At 45.6% G+C, this 25,032-nt stretch overlaps 1 protein-coding gene across 3 annotated transcripts in view; it reads right to left on the bottom strand.

The window, feature by feature from the left end:
• Nucleotides 1-24,563, bottom strand: part of LOC142885137 (ephrin type-B receptor 1-B) — a 154,572-nt gene extending 130,009 nt beyond the window's left edge. For all 3 annotated transcript variants that reach the window (XM_076021297.1, XM_076021299.1, XM_076021296.1), the window contains exon 1: nucleotides 24,195-24,563. In XM_076021297.1, coding sequence (XP_075877412.1) covers nucleotides 24,195-24,255 — 61 coding nt within the window. In that variant the 5' untranslated portion in view covers nucleotides 24,256-24,563. The remainder of the gene's footprint in view (nucleotides 1-24,194) is intronic.
• Between the last annotated feature and the right edge of the window lie 469 nt (nucleotides 24,564-25,032).

Genomic DNA, 25,032 nt, shown 5'->3' on the forward strand with positions numbered 1-25,032 from the left:
CATTAAATGGACCGCCATTGTTAAAAGTATGTTAGCCTACTGGTTGATACTAGCATTAGCATGCTAATTCCATTGCATCCCTTCTGCTATGTCGGCAACATGGCCTTTCTTGACCATCTTAAGAGAGCTTTCGCATTTTTGGTTCTGACTAGTGGCATCGCATTAATGCTCCTCGATGTTGACGCACTTAACATGCTCATGCATATGTAGCAAGAGAGTACGTGATTTGGGACTAATATATTCTGCCTCTTCACTGCCTTTGCATCGTGCCTGCTATTCAATGAGTGGTCAGGCTCTGGTGGTGGAGGAGCCAGCCTGTACTCAGAGTAAAGGGGTGACCATTTAATAACCTTTGAAGCTGCTGACAAAAAAAAAAGCATTGCATAATAACGACTGTATTTATTATGGTTAAGGCAACAGTTCTGTGAAACGCTTTTAAATTAAGGCAAAAAAGAAAAAGAAAAAGCCTACGCTCCAATCACATTTCAATTACTACATTTAAAATCCATTTCATGTGTGTATGGAGGCAGCATAAAAAAGAAGCTGTCACTGTCCGCCGATCGTTTAGAGAGCCCAGAATTTCCATCGGGGTAGACGGGTGCTTTAAAAGCACTTACGTCGCACAGCCAGAGTTACTGACACAAACAACAAACCCAAGAGGGTGAGTTTATCCACACAGAAGCCAGAGAGTGGCAAAAAATTGATAAACACCGCTCCAAACTTTGCTTTTAAAAGCATCAATAAAAATAAATTTGGATGACAGCTAGATGCAAAGGCCAGTGCGGTTCATGTAACAAAACTGAACGTGACACAAAGAGAGACACTGGACCGCCAACAACCTACAGAAACATGCAAGTTTGTAGTCAATGGAACAATTAGCAAATGGAGGAAGATTCAACATCCCTGTTAATGCCCCGTGCATCGGCGGCACCCTGTGCGACTCCTTGCAGTGACGAGGTTAAGGGTGGCAGATGAATAGTTTCCTGGAGTGAAAGCGAAAGGTTGCAAAAAAGAAAAGTTTCATTCAGATGTGAGTCAACGTGGACTTCATGGCAATGTGCATGCGCACTCGCAATTGAGCGTCGCCTTAGCAGAGCGCAGTATTTCATGGAGCACTTGACTTGTCGTTTTAGTCAATGAAGTGCACATGTTGCCTTTAAAAATCTGATTTCTCTTTTAAGGTCCCAGATTTCACCCATTTCCAGCTTCACTTTCTTTACTCCAGGAGAACAGCCCTGTATGATTAATATTCAAAGGGAAACTCAACAGATCTCCAAGAAACACTATGCTTGTACTTGTATAGACTTCTATTTTGGGGCTCCTAGAAGATTTTAGCTTTTAACCTTCTGAACGTTTGAACAATGGAGAAAAAACAAAAAACAAACAAGCTAAAGCCAAAGGTCTGGCTTCCACAAATCTGGAAGCAGTGTAAGAAATCTATTAATGCACTTTGTGACATCAAATAGGGCTGTTTTTGTTTTTTTTTGTTGTTTTTACATAAAAGCAGCATAACTATGAAGGACAAACTTTTCTCATCTCGATGGAGTTTATCGTCTAGTTAGGTATTGTTACCGCTGGCAAACAATGATAAGTTTTATATAATATGGTGCCTGTAAAGGAAAGATGCATCAGTGACTGCATTCAAAACCTTTGAAAGCACAGATTGTGGAGTTCAGATGTCTGTATTAAAATGCAAAAAAAAAAGCACATTTACTTTTCTCAGACGGCCCTGATCCTGGAAGCAGCTCTGATATTGGCCTTGACTACAGCGGCTTGAAATGAGCTTCTCGCGTTCACGCGGGGCTCCCTTCGGCAACCGGAGTCACCGGTTGTGCTCAAGTCAAGAGCAAACGCGCGCATTAAGGGAAAGAAAGGGAGAAAAAAAAAAACATTTCAGTCGGCGGCATTCAAGCCTTTTAATTCCAGCCGACTGAGCTCACTTGACTCTCCGCCAACGCGACTGTAAAAGCCAAACCCGCCCCGTCGTCCCGACTTCTGTCTGCACTCCTCTCCCGGCTGCTCCTGCCTCTGTGCATCTCTCCATCCTTCCATCCTTCTCCCTTCGACGTCCTCCAGGACCTTTCCACCGAATGCACACATAGCAGAGATTACTGTTGAATCAAATGAAGGGCAAGAGAAATTCCCACCACCCATATCTTTTTTTTTTTCAAATTGCGAAGAAATAAACATATCTTGGATACACAATAAACAAAATGCAGCCTTTCCTACAGCATATTCAGGTTCAGGGCAGAGATAGCAGCTGCACGATGATGGAGGCAAACCTGCAGACACGAAGTCAGGAAGCCACCCAGAGACCAGAAAGCTATTAACTCCGGTGCAGGCTCCAAGCAATGAGCTTTGTGATGGCCTATTTCTGTGAGGTTCCATATCTCATCAGATGTTCTAACCCCACAGTCTATACGGTGCCATTTATTTGGCCCCAAAACCCTCGCAAAAAAAGAAGAAGAAAAAAAAAAAGGTGTGCGGCATGTTCGGCTAAGGATTGTCCGTATCTGTGTTCCACCGGGGCAACACGAGCTCCAGCTCGGTTGTCAAGGAGACGGAGACACAGGTGCATCATTGTCCTGACGTCATCGAGAAAGAGGAATCTGTAATCTGTAATCTGTCTGCCTTCTGCATCAAACACAGAACTGGGCCCACGGGCCACGGACGACCCCCTCTGGTAAAGCTGATTTTACCCCGTGCTAAATAAAGTGGCCAGACTGCTTCCACGTTGGAGGCGTTGTGAGTTCGGAGATGCTGCTCTGCAGACTTTGGTTGTAGCTAGCGGTAATTTGAGATACTGCAGCCTTTCTATGGTCCCCTCTGTCGAGTCTGACTGCTGACCCCTGACAGCAACAAGGCCTTTTCATCCGCACAACTGCCTGTAAAGTCTGGAGAACTGTTTTGGTTTGTTGAAAATCTAATTACATCAGCAGTGAAGCACTCAGACCTGACTGCCTGGCACCAACAACCCCGTTCAGCCACATTAAATCTCATTTTTCCAGTCTGAACTTCAGCAAGTCATCCTCGCCACACTCGCATACCTAGATGCACCGAGCTGCTGCCATGTGATTGGCTGATCAGCCGTTTGTCTTAAGAAACAATGAAACATTGTAATGCAGACTCCAGCACGCTTCCTTGGTTCCACCTCCAGCGCTAACAGGTTTCTGAGACTTGCTGCCTGTTGAGACAGCAGAACCGCGGCACTTGATGAAGCCATTTTGGAGCAGAGCCACGGGGGTCTGAGCTCGACACCGCTTGCTGCGATAAATGGTTTAATCAATGACGAGGGCGATCCTGAACAAGCTCCGGATTTTAATAAACCTCGTTGGTCAGCTCAAGGCTCCTTCCTTCTCCGCTATTACACCTACAAGGCTAAATAACACGCCTTGACAGGAACAGGAAGCAAAGAGTCCTGTCCTCTCCTGTCTTTGACTTTTAGTCTGAGAGGCAGGAAATCAGCTGATGTGTCCGCCGACTGCTACAGAAGGCGGAGAGATGTGGGCGGAATGGGGCTGCTGCCTCTGTGCCAACCATAATTAATTTTCCTGTGCGTTTGCGCAAGTGTGTGCGGAGCGGTAAGACAAATGAAGGTTTTCCGCTCAGGTCCATGCGTGTTTTCCATTCGTTTCGCCGACAGCCGACTTGTACTCCCCTCCTTGGTGAGACAATGTGGAACATGTGGCTCTGGCAAAGCGGAGACCTATACATCAGACAGACAGGCAGGCAGGCAGGCAGGCAGGCAGGCTCGGCCAGACGGCCCCCGGCCGTGCACATGCAGCGCTTGTCAGTCAACCCCGTCACTGATTAGTGCCGTTTACATTACAGGCTTATTGTTGACTGTGTCTGTGCGCCGGCTGTGCAGCGTTTTCAGCAGGAACTCGATGTGTACCTGGTCCCAAGCGCGTGCTTTCCATTCATTTCAGTCAACGATGGTTCCCAATTCAAATATTTTAAAAGATGCGGCGCAAAGGAAATGGTTTATGTCCCTCCAGCGGGAGACCGTATATAAAAGTGTTGTATTGTTTGTGAACGATTTGTTGGAAAAAGAACAAATCTTTCTAGTGAACTAACTGAACGGTTTCACTTCCTGAAGTGATCCGTTCCTTTCTCAGTTCAGTTTAGCTCTACAGTTAGCATACAGGTCAGGAGTGGAACTGCGTGCAGGCCGTGTTGCGAGCACGTGACAGCGATGTGTTTGCAAACGAATCAGGAACAAATCAGGAATGACTCAGGAACGAATCTGCCGGTCAGTTCACATTCGCAAACGAATCCAGAACAATTGAATCTGCTGGCCAGTTCACGCAAACAAATCAGGAATGGATGAATTTTTGTCTTGAGTGTTGTTTAGCAAACAATGTTTTCACCTCTAAGGGTAAAAGGCACTTGTTCAGGACTCCATGATGAGTCAGAGAGCATTCACTACGCAGCCAGGGCTAAGGTGAACAAATATTTTGAATGAATCAGTTGAGTAAATTGATTCTAATAGTTTGGTTCTTTTAAATGAACTGGTTTTGAAATCACTAGCATGTAACTGAAAAAATCATGCACTGATTTTTGCCGAAGCAACTCCTCCAGATGGGCTATTAGTCCAACATTATTCCCCTGCCTTTGTAATCGGTGCTCATTGAGAGTGACACAGGCCGGCCTTCTCCCCGCCGCTATCGCTGCCCTCAATTCCTCCAAGGGTGAGCAGCTCCTTTCTTCCGTTAGTCTGAACCTCCGCCAGCGCTTCCACTCCTCGGCAGCCACCTCTTTAAAAAAAAAAAAAAACGCCTGCCGATGCCCGACGCTATCTTAAGTGAAAAAAACGACGACCTCTGATGCCCTCGCCACTATCTCCAGTCTCCCCGTCACAGACGCCCTCCGCCGTGTAGCTGTTTGGGGTTGAAACCAAGGCAGGTGGTGGTGGCGGTGGAATGTCGAGGGTTTACTAAATGTTCATCATGCAGGCAGGAGTGACCCAGACAGTTGCTGGGGCCAACACGGTGCTGCTAAAACTCGCAACGCACCTGCAACCGCGCCTGTTGACGTCCTCCTGCACATCAAACATCAACCGCCAAACAGGCTCGGCATAGATCTTCTACTTGTTGCATGTTTTTGGGTGACGGATTGGTTTTTGATACCCACCCACGGCCCCTGACATGCAATACATCACTTACGGACAACACTACCACGCTCCCACCACCCCCCACCACCTCTCCCAGACTGTTAGGGTGGCGTAAATCAGAGTGGGTTTGGCCTCCTGCCACACATGTCAGCTCAGCTTCTTCCCCTCCCTACCAATAAGGACGGAGCAACAATGAGCTTGCATCGCTCAGCGTTGCTAGAAGCTGCTCCTGTGGCCTCTGTGAATTTTTTTGCTCCAGCTCGAAGTCGTCTCAGTTTTTTTTTGTGTGTTTTTCTGAGTGTTTTTTAGTGCTTATAACATAAGCTGGTATTGTTCCCACAGGTCAGCTGGCATTGGCCGCGAGGAGTCAACAGCAGAAATGTCCAATCTAAAGGTTTTAATTGGAAGTTTCAAATGTTAGTTCTGATTTGAAAAAGAGTAAAATAAAAAAAGCTTACAGCCAGCTTACAAAATGTATTGCAAATGAGTAGACGTTTGAAATGATGCTGTTTAAATGAATTCATTATCCAGTATGATATTCTTCTCAGTGCGTATTAACAGGATTTATGGAAACAGTTTTCTGTGAAAGCTTGCTTTGTTTCTTGTTTCGTGGGTGTGTGTGTGTGTGTGTGTGTGTGTGTGTGTGTGTGTGTGTGTGTGTGTGTTTTCACTCCCCTTGACCATGACAGAGCAGTGTGTCTCACCTCAGTTGTTCTCTTCCTGTCCGTGCAGAAGGACAAGCGGAGCGATGTTGCAGCCGCACTTGAATCCTGCCAGTCATAGTGAATGAACTGCTTCGTGAATCACACGTCTCACAGGTTTTCAAGGATTTTTTTTTCTTTATTCTAATAAATGTAGCACTTTTTTATCCCCCCAAAAAAAACATATAAGGGAAAAATAAAAAAAAAACAAAAAACAAAACCTTCACTGTCATACTGGTGGGCTGTTTCTAGAGCTTCAATGATCTATAATGCATTTCTAGAGTCATGGCACATAAAAGAATTTGAATTTTGCTTTTCCGTCTCCCACTTTACTGCTTCTTAAGTACATAATCTGGAAGCAAACTAGGCTAATGCATTGTATATAGTCCCTTTATGTGTGTCAGAGTGTTTGCATTGATCTTAAACTGACAAAAGGGAGCTTTTTATGCATGTGGGTGGGTGTGTGTGCGTGTGCGTGTGTGTGTGTGCGTGTGCGTGTGCGTGTGCGTGTGTGTGTGTGTGTGTGTGATAGAGATGCACGGTGGACGGGGTACAAATGGCAAATGAAAGCCATCAACAGTGATGTCAGGATCCATCCATCACCTGAGACAAAACATATGCCTGTGATTAAAATTAAAATTAATCTGCACGGGCATGCTGCAAATTTGCTAGAAAATGTTTAACCTCTTGGAAAGGTTTTTTTTTTTTTTTTTTTTTCCCCCACCACTACAGCATAAACTGGTTCTGCAAAATGCCACGTGTCATTTTGACTTGCAGACATGCTTAGTGTTCACCAAAGAACAATAACAGCAGCGGCGCAGGCTGGGCGACATCTGAGGCGGGAACAGGGAACCTTTTGCAGCAGAGCGTAAGATGAGAATCTGTCGGAGCAGTTTTGTGGTGTAAACGCAGGAGACGGTATCATTTGATTGAGAGAGACCGTGCGTTCGAAAAGCTAAAAGTCATCATGAGATCATCAGACATTAAGATAATGAACTGTGCGGAAAGTCATTGCGGAAAGTGACAGGGCACATGCAGACTAGGGCTGCGACGATTAGTCAACATAATTGATTACGTCGACAATATAAATTTGTTGACGCGAAAATTTAAGCGTTGATAGATCGTGTTATTGTTATTGTAAATTGCTGAATGATAAAATCACACTCCAGCCACTACATCCCATATGTCAAAGTCAAAGCCCTCGGCTCAGATCAGGCATTATGTTGAAGTCAAGCGAAAGGTAGACTCAGAGAGGTGCGAGGCAGAGTGCATGTGGGGCACTGCAGAGTTTGCATGTTTAATCCACGAGTGCTCACATCCTCTCTATTGTATCGTTTACACGAAGACGGGTTCCTCTGAAAACGCAAAAATGTTGTGTCAGTTCAGCCTTGCGTTTACAGGCATTTTCACTGGAACCGCACAGAACGATCAGGTAAATGCATACTTTACGGCAGTAATTTGTGAATTACAGTCCCTGTCAATACTAGCGTCTATATTGAATTTCAACACTCTTTCACTGATCATTCTATTTAACTGTGATAAACATGCATATAAACTTTAAATCGTGTTTTGACATACCTATGATATTTTACGTTGCAAAAAAAAACAACTATGCCACAAATGAATGCTTTGTGTGTCATTTTGATATATTAAAAAAAGAAAAAACATATGCTGTCAGAGTACAAAAGTAAAGCACAAGTGTGAAGTTTTAATCCAGTGAGGTTAAACACAAGTCCAAAATAAGTGGTGACAATAAAGAAGACAATCGTGAATATCGACTAATCAAACACAAATCTATAGATTAGTCGACAACAAATTTGTTAGTTGCAGCCCTAGTGCAGACACACACACACACACACACACACACAAAGACTTCCTCTTGTCCTGTCTGGCCATAATGACAAGCAGAAGTGTCTCTGAATTTCTTTGATGGTTGACAGATTTTATTCTCAGAGGTAGATCTTGAGAGTGTGAGCCACACGGGTCGTTTCAGGAGCTACCTCGAGTGGTTTTATTATAATATTCTTGGTGACATTCTGGCCATGACCACAAGAGTCCATGTGTTTGGTTTGTGTTCATGGATGCACGGAAAAGAACAAAACTTATTTTGGTAGCCGGCTCAATGTCATCCTTTATATCCTCCAGTAAGGCAAGAATTGTGTGTCCCGGCAACCTGTATCTCTATAAAATGTCCCGTTTTCTGAGGTTAAACCGCGAAACTCTGCTACGATAAATGCGCTCCTGTGCGCGCCTTGCATTACGATGCCTCCGTCTTACCAAGACTGCTGCCATAATGGAAAGAAAGTCAAGACGCAAGACAATCACCAACACCATTTGTATTTTTCATAGCCTATCTAAAATATTGGCATATATACTGTAGTCTATGCCTATGTATATATATATATATATATATATATATACATATATATATATATACATATATATATATATATATATATATATATATATATACATATATATATATATATATATATATATACATATATATATACATATATATACATATATATATGTATATATATATATATATATACATATATATATATATATATATATATATATATATATATATATAAATATATATATAGATTTGCCGCACTTAGAAAAGAGAGGAGCCCAGCAGAAAGAGACAGCAATGGGAGAAAAGAATTTGAGATTTTCCCTCTCAATTCAGCACAAGCTCAGTTTTATGATGTACTTGCAGAGGCAAGGCAGCAGCACATGTGAGAACACACATTTAGTGGGAGCAAAAAAGCCAGAGTGGGAGGGACATTAGGCAAGCGGGAAAGAGAAAGGAGTTAAGAATAGACGCAGAGCGGAGGAAAAATGAGCGACAGACAGGGGAACTCATTAAGTTCTCTTTAATAAAGCCTGAGTCACATGGGGCCCCTCTGGTGCCTATATCTGCCCTGTCACAAACAGACAAATTAGCGCACAACACACTCCTTTGCCAACAGTGGTCACCTCCAGGAAAACCAGTCCAGTCAAACCGCGGGACAGTCCGAAGGTCCCTGAGGAACCCTTACGGATTGGGAGCCAGTGCAAGTTATACAGTGCTGACAGCGGCTCTTCCAGCACTCGACGCTGTGAATAAATTACTGAAGTGCTGACAGCGTCGACACTGAATGTAAATATTTCGTAGTCTCCATGCAACTCAATCGCACAAAGAAACCAAATACCTTAAAGCAACATTGCACCCACTTTGTGGGATACCACCGATGTAAAGAGCTGGTGAAATAACATTTTAGACCCGAGGAAAAATATTTTTACATAAAAAAAAAAAAACTGGCCCACATGCAGCCCGGTCTTTGTCTTTGCCCTCAGTCAGAATAACTACCGAAAGAGGAGCTGAGCACCAGGATATTAGCTGCATGCTGACGGAAGCGCTGAAGCCTCCTCTATCTCTCCTCCCCACCGCCACCCGAATAAGCCAGACCGCAGGGCTAATTTCAGAAGCGTGGGCCTTGTCAGCTGCCATTAGCATGCGTGCTCACAGACACACTGAGCGCACGAGTGCCAACGTTCATCCCAAAAACACACAAATGCACCGGCGGCCTCCCCTCTTCGTGGAGCTAAATCTGGAAATGTGGACAGCAGTCAGAAGCTGTCAGCCGTCGTCGCACAAAGACAAACAACATATCGCACATTTTTGCACTCAGATTGGTGGGGGAGAAGGAGATAGTGGGAGAGGGAGTTGGTCCAAAGAGTGCCGCAAGAAGTGAAAATAGTTAATAAACTCAACAATGCAATAGCACTGACACAAACTGTCTGTCAAACAATCCAATGGGGTGCCGTGTTGCCCCGTTGCTTTAGTTGAGTACACACTTCTTTAATAGACACAAGACAGACGTTAGATAATGGGCAAACAGATAAGAAACTACAAACTTGAGTCTGAAATCAGGGTTTAGAAAAGCCCAAGGATGCCGGTCACTGGGTCATAACATGGCATCTATCTCAATGAGTGAATGACGCTGAGACTCAGTCTTAATAGATTAGCAGCATTCATCCTGAGAGCATAGTTATTAGTTTCTGATGCAGCTGAACCCTTCAAGGCCAAAGTTCAAACTGCCAAATGAGCTCCACTAAAGTGCCAAACCTTTTTGTTGGCAGAGTTTCAACCAAGTCCACTTCAGTTGATGACCCCACAAAGTCCTATTGAGGGAGGGGGAAATGTGCTTTCTCTTCCTCTATTTATAGTCCTAAAAACACTCACATTCAAGTGTGATTTTCTTATCTGGCAACAATGTAAAATTGTCCCCAGAGCGACCACGGACGCATTCTAGCGGAGACGCAGGCTTCCCCTGTGCCTCCAGGCTGTCAACCATCATGAATTACATTCATTTTCAGTTACATGGGGGACCAAAGAGGACTGTTGACAGCGTTGGCAAAAACAATGCAGCGGCTCCTGCCGACGGTATCCATATGCCGGCAGCCATGCAGAGCCGTGTTCTCCATCACCCAAGGCAGGAATCCACGTCTCTCTGTTACACGGCGTGACATTCCTGGAGGAAACTTATGGCTCACCTTCACTTTGTCATTCATTTAGCCATATGGTACAAATTCAGGGATTTGGCTCTGATTTGCATTTTAGAATGTTTTAACATACACAAAGGGGACTGAGGTAGCACTGATGACAACTAACTGCATGCTTGTAGCGGCTGCTTTGCACCTAATCACGCATTATATACCTGTGCTGCACACCACACAACCACACACACACACACACACACACACACACACACACACACACACACACACACACACAACCACACACACACACAACCACACACACACACACACACACACACACACAGACAGACAAACAACCACACACATCTAACTCTAGTGTAGCAGTTCCGCCTCCTACTGCGAAACAGGTGCCGCCATCTGATTCTTCTCCCCGGCCGGCCATGCAAACATGCATGCACTTGACATACGCGCACAGACCGCACATGCACGCCCGTGCATCCCTTTATAGGCACAGCCATGAATCAGGGGTGACAGGTCCCTGGTCCCGTGCCATCCCCGGCAAATGTAGTGCTAATTGCCGTTCCCCCACTGTTGGAGAGCGCTGCGACTCCAGCAGGGTCCATATGGAGCCTGAGACGGAATCGTCTGCCACCCACCGTACATCTGGAGGAAAGAGACAACGAGCGAGCGGCGACCAGTGCGGCAAGACACTCGGAACGAATACCACGAGAAAAGAAAAAAGGAACGACAACAACAACACACTCAGACACAAACACGAGCGAAGAGGAGCCTCGGTTGAGGAGCTGGTGTTGGTGGCTGGGCGGAGACACACACAGACAGCGGGTGTTGTTAGTGTGATGGCTGATTAGAGAGATTCGAGTGTGACACCTCTAATGATCTCTTTGTCTGATTGACGGGCAGGCAAAGCTCCAATTCACACATCTGACACCTCGGAGGAGTGGGAAAAGCGTGTGTCACACACACACACACACACACACACACACACACACACACACACACACACACACACACACACACACACACACACACGCACACAATTGGACACTACTGGACACACCAGCAGGCTACGCACACACCCAGTGCGTAAAATGCTAAGAAAAGACATCAGCTTCCATAATTCCTCCTGTGACTTCCTGAATCTTCCGTTATTATGCTGCAGGCCCTGGCAGAGCCATTTCCTCCCCCAGCTAGCCTGTCATCGGGGTATTGTACTGTACTGGCTGGGAATGAGCCCAAATGGGGAGGCCTATTTTCTTTTTCAGGGGGTATTCTCAGCTACGTTCATGGAAGAATGGACAGGATATTCAGATCACATTTCGTTTAGTTTTTTTCCGCGGCTGTGCGGGACACACAGACACACCTGTGCCGGGACACACACAAAGACGCACAACCCGCACTTCCTTCGCTGACCCAAACGAGCGAGTCAAGTGACTTTGCAGCATTCCTGCATCAAAAGACGGGATCGCGTTGCAAGCGCCTGCCACTTATTTCTCATCATCGCACTGTAACATAAGCGAACCTTGCAACGGAGGAAATGAGAAAAACAAGATTTGAGCGAAATTAAAACAAACCCGCTGCGTGCCGATTGCTTCAGCTGCACTCTGGGGCAAACCAATGAAGGCCAAGGGCAAAGCAATCAGTCGAGATTCCTTAAAGAAGGTGCTGGCTAACAACAGAAGGCTCTTTTTAATTGTGGCCTAACTGATCCATCTGATGATAATGGCAATTATCTGTCAATTAGCAATGTGCTGATGTCACTGTGATTTGAAAGACAAAGCAATCAGGGGCTGTTAGCAAAGAAATGGCTGTCCATACTAATGACCCTACCGTCTATTGTCTGACTGGCACAAGGGAATATTGTCGATGTGTGAGTGTGTGCGCGCATATAGATAGGTAGCGCAGCTACAATTTAGGAAGCTACAGTGGGCATTTCAGCTAAATCGTGGCGCATCGTCGCGTCGAGCCAAACTGTACATCCATTGCCTTCGGACAACAGGACGACGCCACAGAAGCAGTGAGTAATCAGACATGTTATTGATTTATTACATATTCACTTCTAAGATTAGAATATTATTATTAAAAAAAATATTTCCCAAACAACAAATGTCCTTTAAACTGGCAAACTTCCTGCCGACAGCTGAAGGAGTTGATCCTCTGCCGGTTGCCCCGTTAACAGTGTATGAAAACACAAAGACAGGAGATGAAAAACCGTCCATCTATTGTACACACGCACGCAATCCATCAGGCACAAACTTGCCACCTCAAAAAAATAAATAAATAAATAAATCCGAGGACGCTCCCGACATCTGTCATTCCCTCCCAACGCTGTGATCCACGATATGATGGCAGCGCTCATATGTCCTGGCTGATTCACAATCAATCTTCAGAGCCGCGGCGACAGACAGACGGAGTCAAAGGGTGGGTAGAAACGCTTCTTGTTTGTGTTATGTCTCTTCCTGTTTTTCAAACGCAACGCCATCATCCATCATGGCTCCGCTTTGACGAGCCGCCTCGTGATGTTTATCAAAGGAAGGAAATTTTCAAAGCTTTACCTGCGCATTAAAGTGATTGAGACCACATGCGGTAAGCACCAGTCAATCTCAGCGTGTTCTGGACATTTTCAAGGTGTCAGCGAGAGCTCAAAGAAGGTGTCCTCTTTCAGCCAATCATTGCCAGGTGTATGGAAGCCCCTTTAGAGCAAGCTGCCAATTAACTTTATAGATACTTGACTCCTTGTGCAGTCGCAAAAACATACCCACAAAACTCACGGACTGACCTTGGTAAGAGTGATTATCGTTGGAGGCATCCGACATCAAGCGTCACGTGAATTTGAGCGCTTGACCTTGGATTTGTACTTTTCAAAAATGCCCCAAAAAAATGGTTGTGTGTTATCGAAACACAAACTTTTTTGCTTGCAAATAGCAAAAATTACCTGGCAACAGATTACATGCCGAAAATATATCAAAGAAAATATATCATTCATTTGTTACAAGAAAATTCCAAAGCACTGTCTCACCCCACAGGACAAAAGTTGACAGAATTGAATCATGGGCAGTTATTGTCAAGATTTCTTTTGTTATGATGTCACCTGATTATTTAAGAAAATATATGCCAGTGTGGCCAAACATATTTCCAACAGTAAGAACAATCATAATCATCGTCCTAGCATGTTCTCTGCTTTCTGGGGAAAGAAAAGCAGTAAAGGAGATGCAGTCTCCATGACTCTGCCAAATCTGCTGCTTTAGCCAAGAACACGCAATGGTGATTTGGTAATGCAGCCGTGTTAACACAAGCACATGTTGAAACATGAAACCTTTTTTAAAATAAAATGAGTCCTCTTTCTTTTGAAATATGCAGCTTAAACAACAAAAAGGAAGCATTCCAGTGAAACAAAAGTAATACCATTAACAGGTGTGATCGGCTGTTCTAAAAACGTTAGCCACACCTACAAACTGCCCAGTCACACATATAAATGAAATAGTTAATCTCTCTAGAGAATGAGAAACTTGGATGTTGCCATCGCTCGTCTCTGTTCACTGAATAGTGGGATTTACATACTTCCTTTTCTTACATTTCTTAAACTGCAGAAAGTTCATCAGAAATTAAGGTGGTGAGTTCTACACTGCCATAAACGCAGTGCAAAACTGTTCTCCGTAAACTAAGCAGTGACTTACACTTACATTTGAAATACTTTATAGACTCCCTGCAACCTTGGATCTTCATCATCTTCATCATTTATGTCCCGGGATCCCTGGAAATGCAGGATTGTGCTGGTGTGCTCTTAAATAGTAAGTGTGTGATAAAAGAGGCCGCCAATGGCCGTGATTCATGAATAATCTCAAACAGTCTACGTGTCAGGGATGCATGTTATTGAATTTTGCTCTCAAACTGATGAGGTGCGCGGGCAAAGCGCAGCGTTGCTCTGTTCACTTTGGCTCGCCGGGAAACATTTGTCATCTCAGCACATCAACGGCTGAGGCCGGCATGACCCTGAGGGAAACCTTGCCCACTTTGTTCAATTTAATGTTTTGGGTTTAAAAAAAATAATTAAAACTGTCCACCTCACACATGCACAGTATACATAGCACATTAGCGGCGCATTCTCTTGCCACAGTACAGAAGAAAAAAACAAACCTATGAATTGACTACACTTTTTTGATACGGATTTGTAACCTCTTCCGATGTGTTTTCTCACACACTACAATGTTAACACCAGCATCTACTCACAGAACTAGTTTATCTTGACAAAAAACACTCTTTCACATTTCTTTTAAGTATTTTCATTTTCCAAGTAGTGATGTGTCGGTCGGGAGCTCAGGAGCCGGCTCCCGACTCTCTCTCTCTCTCTCTCTCTCTCTCTCTCTCTCTCTCTCTCTCTCTCTCTCTCTCTCTCTCTCTCTCTCTCTCTCTCTCTCTCTCTCTCTCTCTCTCTCTCTCTCTCTCTCTCTCTCTCTCTCTCTCTCTCTCCATGCCGCATTTGATTGCCGCGACTGGCGCGATATTATGTTTTACCCCTGTTTTACACCAGAAGCGTCTGCAGAGCGTCAGCAGAGCGACCGCGTTGACGCTCTGCTCACGCTCTGCTCACCCTCCCACACAGGACGTGTTTTACGAGCAGGATTGCAAGATCGCGCGACAACCCAGGTAGTTTTCGCGTGTTTTTAAAGAAAACAACAATGAAACAAAACATCGATACTTCGAAGTATCGATGTGTGTAAAAAAGAAAGATAATAATAAACCGAACTGCTGGCATCATACGAAATGCAGGTATTTAAAGTATAGATGCATTTTGTTCATCATAGTTTGAGATTCAAAGTGAAATCTGTTTTTGTTTGACGGCCGACCTAAACAGTGTTGAAGCCGATGCGTCACGTTGATGTTTCACAGTAAAGTACAGCACATATAAATACAAAATCCAGCACATTGTGTGTTATGATGAAAATCAACCGGATCCACTGTGTTTTTACACCATTGACTTCCTGTCTGAACGATCCCACCTGCTACGATTGACGCAGGAGGGACGCAGCAAGCGTCAAAGAATAAATTCTGGCGTTCTTTTCCAGCGGCTCGCGTTTTACTGCTTCTGGGACGCTTCTGAAACGCGGACGCTCTGCGCCTGGTGTCAACCTGCTTATTGACTTTAGTGGCCGCGTTTCACTGCGTCGACGCGGACGCTCTGCTGACGCTCTGCAAACGCTTCTGGTGTAAAACAGGGGTTACACATGTGATGGCATGGAGACTGTGCATTGTAGCAACATCAGTCCCCTCAGAGAGAATCTTCTCCAAAACAGGGCAGATAATTACAGAGAAAGAAACATAAAAAGTTTAAGTTCAAAATTTTAAAACTATTAATAGTTATTTAAGTTCATTTGTAAATAGTTTAACCTTTGTTTTTTGCACTTACTATCCTAGTTTTTATCACTCTAGAGTGTATAAATAAAGGTGTGTTTATATTATAAACATTGGATATAGTCCATGTTTCTTTTTTTACATTAGTAATTCATATTACGCATAATCTTTTATTACTGTTGGTAATAAATTATTTTAGGTACCAAAAAATTTGAAGAGCTGTTTGGGAGCCGAAAGAGCTGGCTCTTTTTAGTGAGCCGAGCCAAAAGAGCCGGTTCTCTAAAAAGAGCCGGAATGCCCATCACTATTTCCAAGGTCCAAAAGATTTGCTTTACATTCCGAGGGTGGCGCGGTTATAATGGCTTCTACCCAGCTGAGTCAAAGCGACTTAGCACTCGGCAGCCTCAACAACCCACCTCAACAAAACGCAGTGACTGCGGGCGCACCTTCCAGCCTTCTGCGCCTCATTCATTATAGCCAAGATTCCCTTTTAAAACTACAAATCACATCCCCTGCTGCGACCCGAGGAAGTAAACACACACGGCCAGACACTTAAGAGGGCTGGATGTTTTGAGAGGTGAGCAGCCCAAGCCTGCAGCATCCTCATTAGTGCAAATAAGATCGCAGCCAGATAGTGGCCTCTCCCTCTCGCCCCTTCCCCGCCTTTGTCCTTCCCTTTGCACAAATTGGTCCTAATCCCTCATCCTGGTCCCCTTTAATGAGAGGAAACACACATGTAGCAATGGAGAAACAAAATGAAGGTGCACACCACAGTTCTTCTCTGCATGGGGTAGAGAAGCCTGGTATCTCTACTGACACCAGGTATGATTCATGGCCGGTTGTGAGGTTTGACCCCAGATTGAATTACCAGAGAAAATTCCAGTTTGTCCCTTTGCATTCAGGCCAATGGGGCTTAGGTTGGTAGGTAAAAACAGTGTGGATACAATGAATATCCATCCACCATTCATCCATCCATCTATCCATCCAATTATACTGCATTGACAGTTGTGGCAGTGCTGGACTTATCCCAGCTATCTTAGACAGGTTGCGAGCACATCACTGAGCCACAGAGAAAAGAAAACAACCATCCACACCTACAGCCAATTTAGGGCTGCCAATATTTGCACTGCATGAGGAAGCTGGATACCTGCAAGGAACCCACACAGCCACGGGGAGCACACGGGGAGAGGCTCAGTTCAGAATGTCAGACGTCAACAGTTAGGGTTTATCTATACACAGACATTTGTGGGCAGGGTGAGAAAAAAACAGGCTTCTCCAGGCTTCTAAAAAAAAGGTGTGTTTGAAAAATCCAAATACACCTTTCACCTTATCTCTTCTTGGGAAGAGCCTCTTTCCGTCCTCCTGTCAAACTTTGGTTGTATAGTGGCCAGACCAGACAAGCGCTAGTGGACGGAGGTGGCGACTCCTCTGCACATCAAATCAATAGTCAATTACCTCCGAAAGCCCCCTCTTCTTATCAAGCCAAATAAGAGCAACTTTGCCTGGCGAGAGGGATTCAGTTTTTATGCAGTGTCAGAAACTGTCCTCCCACTTCTGCTATTTACCAGTCCCACCGGTGTCCTTTCCTTTGGCCGGCATTCCATTTTTGCACAACGCAGACCAAACTCATTTCATCTCCCCACCACAATCCTCATTTCTCATGCTACTGTGAAGACAAGCTGTAGGACGCACATATCCATACGAAAGTGTCTGTCCTTGATTCGCCAGAAACCAAATGCTTAATACAAGGTTAAACTTTATGGTAAGTAGAGGAGTGATAAATAGTGAAACATGCCAATATGTCCTGAGCTACGACTGAGTGGCAGGTTTTTACTCATTAATAATGAGAAGGGCCCCGAGCCCAGGCCCGTAGCACCCCGTCTCTACTAATTTCCTTTTCTCACGTCAAACCTACAAGTGTGTGTGTGTGTGTGTGTGTGTGTCGGTTCCTAAGAGAAACAGCCCATGGAGAAGCCAGCTTTTATTTAATCAGAAGTAGAACAGCTTCCGCCACCATTCGCAATTTCAGCCCTATTAACGCTCTGACTCTAATTCCTCCGAGCACTGGAGACGCTGCATCCTCCTGGCTGCTGATTCGCTTAAAATGCGAAAAAAAAAAGAAACTGCAGAAAGTTAATACATTCATAACTGAAGAAGCAAGCACAGCGTTTGTAATGTTTACTCACTCAGCGTGAACTAAATTTGTGTGGTTATCAGTTAAATTGCGTGCTTTTGGAAAGTTTCCCACATGTTTTAAATTGACGCTAAAATGTTGTGTCACCATTCCAACCTCCTCACACCCACAAAGACTTTCCAACTTGAAACCCTTGAGCCTGAGCCCCGGGGCTTAAGAGTTAAATTAAATCATCCTGGGCCTCACTCAAAGACAGATCTCAATCTGACAAACATAAATGAAGTTCTTTGTTCCAACCCCAACAGTCTCTTTACCCTCTTCCTGTCCCTGCCGTTGCCACGTCTTCTACATCTCCAGGAGGAGAAGCTCGTGTTTCACTTGTTTATCTTATTGTAACTGCTATGAGGTTTCATAAAGGCATCTGTTTTTATTTTGAAAAACATTTAAAGGTAGATGAGGACGGCAACCACATTTTTATCAGCGAAGAAAAGAGAGGCAAAAAAGGAAGATGGCATGTACTGGTATGGTATGGTACTGCTTTCACCCTCAGTTAGAACTGATGAAAATAAGAACAATTTGTTAATCCTATAAGGACTCACCGAGAAGTTGTGTCAGCTTCTAGATTTACTTCACCTGTTCTGGCAAGGTTAAGGTGGACAGGGGCTCAAGGTGCAGTAAGGCGGAAGAGAAAGATGACTGTGCACTTGAAAGCCACAGTGGGAAAAAGGACCAGATAATCAATGCTTTCTCTTGCTGTTTCTCAACCCAACATACATCGGAGAGGCTCTGCTTTTTCCTACCGACTGAGCAACTGTCACCCAATCTCTGGGACAGGTGATAATGGAGGGCAAAAAAAAGGAAAACCTTAAAGACAGAAAAATAATGAGGAAAAAAAGACAGTTTTCACACTGCCGTTCGCGAGTGGTGGAGAACTGGGTCACTGCGCCCAATCAATTACTATCGTTGCCATTTTCCTCTACGTGTGACTCGGAGGGTTGTGCCTAAGTTTGAGCACATCACGCCTTGGCGAGTGTGTCTGTGGGTGAGTGGGTTGTTTTTTTTTCTTTGCCGTACAGAAGGCGGCGCCACCAGGAAAAACGGATGACTGACACAGTTTGAGGCTGAACCGTCACCGCTTGTCAACGTGTTTCATATGTCCCAGATGTAGCGGGCTTGACTTATCCCCGAGATCGCACAGATAAGGCCTGAGCCCTCGCCCCGCTAGCCTGCCACCTGGCCCGATAAGAGCCAAGCACGAACCAAGATGGTCGGAACCCAACACCGATCGCCGATCACATCTCTGCGGCAAATCTCAGGAAGCGGGAATCCACAGTGGAGTGGACCTGCAGTATCCTAGCCAGTATCCAGTACGCCACTCTGTCCTGCCCCTTCTTCCATCTCCCGGATACTTCTGCTCACTCTCGGATCGAGAAGCACCAAGCCAGTCAGAGAGCAGGCCCCCAACCTGCATCCACCATCTGGCACTTCCCAAGGATTGGATATCTCTGGGGTAAGGTGAGCCATGCGGGCGGGAGTGTTTGTGTATGCATTATGGCTGTAAGTGTTGAGTGAGAGCGAGGAGGATGTAGCCAGTAGTCTACGTATCTCAGAGAGGACAGGGGTCTGTACAGTTTGTGTACAGCTATGCAAAGGTGTGCTGACAAGAATCCCAGCAGTCCTGGGGCAAAGGCGGAGTTGACTCTGGACAAGTAGCCAGTTTGTGCTGGGGGGAACACAGAAAGACCAACAACTACCTGCACTCACATCTACACACAAGCTAGCGCCAAATAATTAAATGTGTCTTCGGGCAGTGGGAGGAAGGCGGTGTACCTGGACAGAATGAGGCGCACAGTGGGAGAACAAAGCAAATGGTGTATCCAACCCATAACCTGGTCACCAAGACACAACAGTGCCAAGCACTGCACTGCCGTGCTGCCCTACACTTCAATGTGCAGCAAAAATAATAAAATGCACAAGGTACAGATGCCACACAGCCGGTGCTCTGGCAACAGATTTACTGCGCCGCAGGTTGGTGAGCCGCAGGCAGGGGGTCGGCTCTGAGGGTCGCCCGAGCCTCGTAAGCGCACCTTGAAAACCCTGCAGTCTTCTCACCGTGGGCAAAATAAAGCCTCCAATATGGGATGAGGTCATGTCGGCCACCCCTGCCAGCCTTAATGGCTTTAGCACTCTACTGACGCGGGCATCCAAATGTACAACACACACACGTGCACACAACAAGGCAGTACAAGACAAGTGGAAAATTGAATTGTATTTCAGGTGGTGGCGGGTCAGAAGCAGTGCCCATGGCTAAAATACACCTGCCCACTTGTGAGCATCCACTCACAAACGCACCTGCAAAACCATCCATCCCAAGCCACGGGAGGCCTTCACTGTGCAGACACTTTCATTTCTCCGTTTTCTAAACATTTGAAAGGAGAGCTGTGAGGAAAGGAGCAATCTCATTCGCATCCATTAGCGACTCAACGGGACTCTTTTCACAGGCAGTCTCTTCAGCACAGCTGGCGGGCTTGCGCACATCCACGGTTTTCAACTCAGTACTCCACTGGCCCCGCGCTGCCGCCATGAATCACTCTATGCCCTATTTCACAATTGGATTAGGGTTCTGTAAAACAATTAAAAACAGTTTGAGTATGACCAGAAGCGCAATGCGCGGATCCACAATGTGTCACGTTGGGGCCGTGACTCTGCTGGGACTGACTTTGTTTGCGGCTACAGATAAAATGTGACATGTTGACAAAGGACAGGATACACGATGGCGTCAAAGCGACACAGACAGAAGAAAACTGTTCACTAAGCTGAATGCTTCTGCATCAGTCCATATGACGCAAAAAACTAGGCAAAATCAGATTTGTTTCCCCACAAACTTCGCAACACATTACCGGCCCTGGGAAAAATGAGCAACAGAACTCTTGAAGTAACTATGGAGCAAAGGGAACAAGAAACATTCAGTGATTGTCTCTTTTCCTTATAGCATAAAATGCATCCAGTTCTGGTGCCCCTTTCGCAGCATTCACACATTCAACTCTTGAGCCACAACTCACAGTAGCTTCTTCTCCCAAGTCTTTTCCAGGGGTTTCTTCAGTTCTCACTCTCACACCCCGACTTCTTTATCCCCAAAGGAAAACTACGATAAGAATTTCATTGATGAAACCTGACCCATCCGCCGCATGTACTTTCAATGAATATGCTCATCTCAACCTCAAAGGATTTTGTTGATTTTACAATGTAAACACCACAACAGGCCGGAATTTTAAATCCACTTTTCAAATGTTTCGACACCATCACGATGCTCTGCTCTCTGAATCCATACATGCACATGTCAACTGTTCTTTCCTCCAAAGCGGTTGCACATACACAGTGTGGAAGAGAAAGTCTTACCCAAGGGCACTTCAGCGTGACAAGACGGTGAACCCTCAACACGCCGCTGACCATCCTCTCCTGTCACATAAAGATACCCAGTGGCTTCATATCTGCATGCAGGACTACTATCCGATTCCACAACTATTACTTCATTGTATTATTCTGGAGGTTTTTCTCCCCGAGGTTGAAACATTACTATAATTTAGTACAGGCACTTACAAGAGCATCCTTAGGGACTGCTTACAGGAGGTTACTAATGTTCTTTTATTGTAACCGCGCCAAATGCTGCTGCTGTTTTTATTTTATGGCACAGGTGTGTGTGTCACACAGTCGCCTCAGTGTCGGTCTCCTCGCTGCCTCATTTGTAAGGCAGTTGCACAGCTTCTCACTCTCCAATCCGCTGACCTCCCTGCATCTGCCTCTCTCATCTTTTTATCTGCTTTGGCCGCTGTCTATCTTTCAAACCGCTGCCTCATCCCTCGCCCACTCCACCCCTGCCAATCGTTGTCTCTGCCACCACCCAGTTCCAGGCCGTTAAATGAACGGGCTTATCTACGCCTAATTGGTTTAAAGGGAAAACAGAAATAAGCAGTGGCTCCGTGAGTATAGAGGAGAATTATTACCACTGTTGCTGCTGCTGGCAAAGAGCCGTCAGAGGAGGAGGATGAGGAAGAGTGCACAGACAAGGGCAGAATTGTGGGGTTAGTGAAGGGAATTATGAGTCAGGGAGGGGGGTAAAATAAGAGGAAGGAGTAGGAGCTAGAATGAAAATGGTGAGAAGAAATGAGAAGATGAGATCAATGAGAGAAAGAGGGGAGAAAAATAGCAGATACTTTTTTGTGAACATGTGACTGTGAGCCTTTCAGCTTGAGTTCTCCTCCGATAAACCATCCAAGAAGGTTGTTCCTCCGTGTGTGTGTGTGTGTTTGTGCGTGCGCGTGTATGTGGGAGGGAGCGCCGTCTCTCTCTCTCCAACAAATGCAAAAGTCATGTAATTAACTTTACACTCAATTAAACCACCTTGGTTCTCTCGTTCAGACACACAAACCTTTCTACACGCAATACACACCAGTGCGGCTGGCTCCTGCCTAAAACTCTCCATCACTGTGTAATGATTGGCTGTCCTCTGTCCACACATCCGTGCTTAAAACCATTTCCCCCTCCGACTCCTGATTTTCATCCCACAGCTCATCAGCCTATCAATGATCTGAGCGGTGTTTACTGCGGGCATGTGAGGATTAAATAATTCACGCGATTCACCGCGCTGCCTTCGCCACTAAGTTAGGACAAAACACACACACACACACACACATACACACACACACGGACAAATCTTTGCGATTGCTGGCTGATTTGGAGTGCTAATCCGATTATAGGGGGGTTGAGAAAGTGAGGGGGGTACCATGGTCAATAGCTTCACTTGCTTACACGCGCGCCACAAAACAAAAGTGCAACAGATTGGAGTTCAGATCGGCAAGGACTTTGAGCCGCTTGAGGGGCAAATTTCTTTCAATGACAGGGACCTAAACAAGAAACTCACTTTCATCCTTGATACTAATCTGACTCAGGGCCATCTTCCTTCCCAGCTGTTTGTCTTTCTCACCCCTTCCCAGAGGAAAAAAAATCCCACATTGCCCTTTTTATGTACGTGTGTGTGCTTGCAGGCACTCATCTATCTGAGCTGGCCTTTTCTGCTGTCATTTCGCACCAAGTAAATATTTAAACCTCAAAAAAAAAAAAAAAAAAAGTAAATAAAGGCTTGTCCCCCAGTGCAGAGGATAGCAATTTGGGCCTGGACCCGCTAACCACGGTCGCCTTGGAATCTGCTGAGCACAAATAAGTAAAAGCAACCGATGGATAACAGAGCACTGTCTGGGAGGAAGGTAGGGAGGGGGAGAGGGACAAAAAGTTGTAAATGATTTAAAAAGTAAAGTTGCGTGTGAGGAGACTAATTTATCTGGGCCTCAAGCTTCTGGGGAGCAGGCAAACAGACATCCAGTGGGGGAAGCTGGTGCATTTTATTGAAAAAAGGATGAGCTACTAAACAATAAAATGAGAAGAGACACTCTATATCCAAGGAGGCTGCTGGGAAATCCATCCATCCAGGCAGTAACCAATGTCTGTGGCTCCTGCAACAGCGTTCCGTCCCCCGGGTCCCACAGCGGAAATGAAAAACATGTTTAACTGAGTAGATATTAGCTACGAGTGGCACCAGCACTTGTCCACATGCAGGTAGGTGTGTGTGTGTGTGTGTGTGTGTGTGTGTGTGTGTGTGTGACGAGGAGATGCACGGAGACAAAGCCACAGAGCACGGAGTAGAGATGGATGAGAGGAAAAATAATAGGAGAGGGATGTATAAAAAGGGGGGAAAGGGAAAACCCCGTTTCAAATGGCTATTTTTTTTCCGAAGGTTTCATAAAAAAAAAAAAGGGCAATCACTACATAGCTGAAACAAAAATAGTTACTACACAGAAAAGAACAACTCACTTAGAGTTTCAACAATTCAGAATGAAGCCCGGAGGCTTTGATCTTCTTATTCGGAGAGGATAATTCGCTGGAAAAAGTGGCGTGAATCCTTGGAAGAGCGTTTCTCACGTCAGAAAGTAAATTCCCTGAATGGTGAGGACCTTATCTAAAAGAATAATGTGAGGGGGGGGAAACACAATTTGCGGATAGCCGCAAAGTCCAAAATGAAGAAGCACTAGTAGATGCAGAACAGAAACGCGCGGATAAAGATAAATAGCCAGATACTTGCGGACAAAACAAACAGATCAATGTTTCCCAGTGCGCAGCTGACAGCCAGCGGAGCCACTACGACACAAAAAGGGGATGAACACGGCAAACTGCTCGGATCCACGTGCATCTCATCCATCCATATGTGCCCGTGCCGAGGGGCGCAGCGCCACGCCGGCCACATTAAGCGTCTCCAAAAAATTATATACATACTGTAGTAAAACCACGAGCGACAAAAACGGATTCCAATACATGTATTTATTTCAATTACCTTCCATCGCTGAAGACGTGACGAGCAGCGCGCATAGGAGCGCGCACAAATCCAGCGTCATGACAGATGGGTAGTCTCCACAGCGCGTCCTCCCCGAATTGAGCCAAAGCGCTCGGCGCGCGTCAAAAAGAATCCCCTCAGTTTGTCAGCGCGCTACTCCAGCAGGCAGCCCGTGTTTCGAGTCACATCTCAAGCCGTAGTAAACAATGTGTGACAATCAGCGTCGGGGCTCAGAGCGCCAGCGTAAAAGGGGCTGCAGGGGGAGGAGGCGGTGTGCGCGCGTGTGTGTGAGAGAGAGAGAGAGAGAGAGAGAGAGAGAGAGAGAGGGAGAGAGAGAGAGAGAGAGAGAGAGAGAGAGAAAGAGAGCGTGTTTCAGGGGGCGGGGAGAGAGGGGGGGTACCGACGTCGACCTCCCCTAAGTCCCCTTCAGAGCATCCGGGCCAATCAGCGGCCGTTAGCTGCAACTCGGCAGCCAATCGTTATGCGGCCCGCTCCGCCCAGCCCTCATTATCGAAACACAAAACTTTTTCTTGACCTATTTGAGGAGGACGTCGGCTCGACTCGAAGGGAAACAGCGCCCCTAGTTGGGCGACAGCTACGACTGCAGCCGGAGACTGGTTGAGGACGCGATCTGAATTGCTGAGGTCTGTCACTGACATAAATCTGAGAAAAGTAAACCTTTAAAAGGAAGAAAAAAACATTTGCCCAATGGTTTCTCATGGCAATAAGTGTCTCTAGCCTGTTGGTGAACTCCTCACATATTTTTTGCTCACTCCAAGCTCATAGTTTCATAGTTCTCTCTTCCTTCGAACGAAGGAAGTGTATTTAACTAATCCAA

Source organism: Nelusetta ayraudi, unplaced genomic scaffold (assembly GCF_046127955.1).
Source record: "Nelusetta ayraudi isolate G7.1 ecotype Tasmania unplaced genomic scaffold, CSIRO-AGI_Nayr_v1 ptg000011l, whole genome shotgun sequence".
NCBI lineage: Eukaryota > Metazoa > Chordata > Actinopteri > Tetraodontiformes > Monacanthidae > Nelusetta > Nelusetta ayraudi.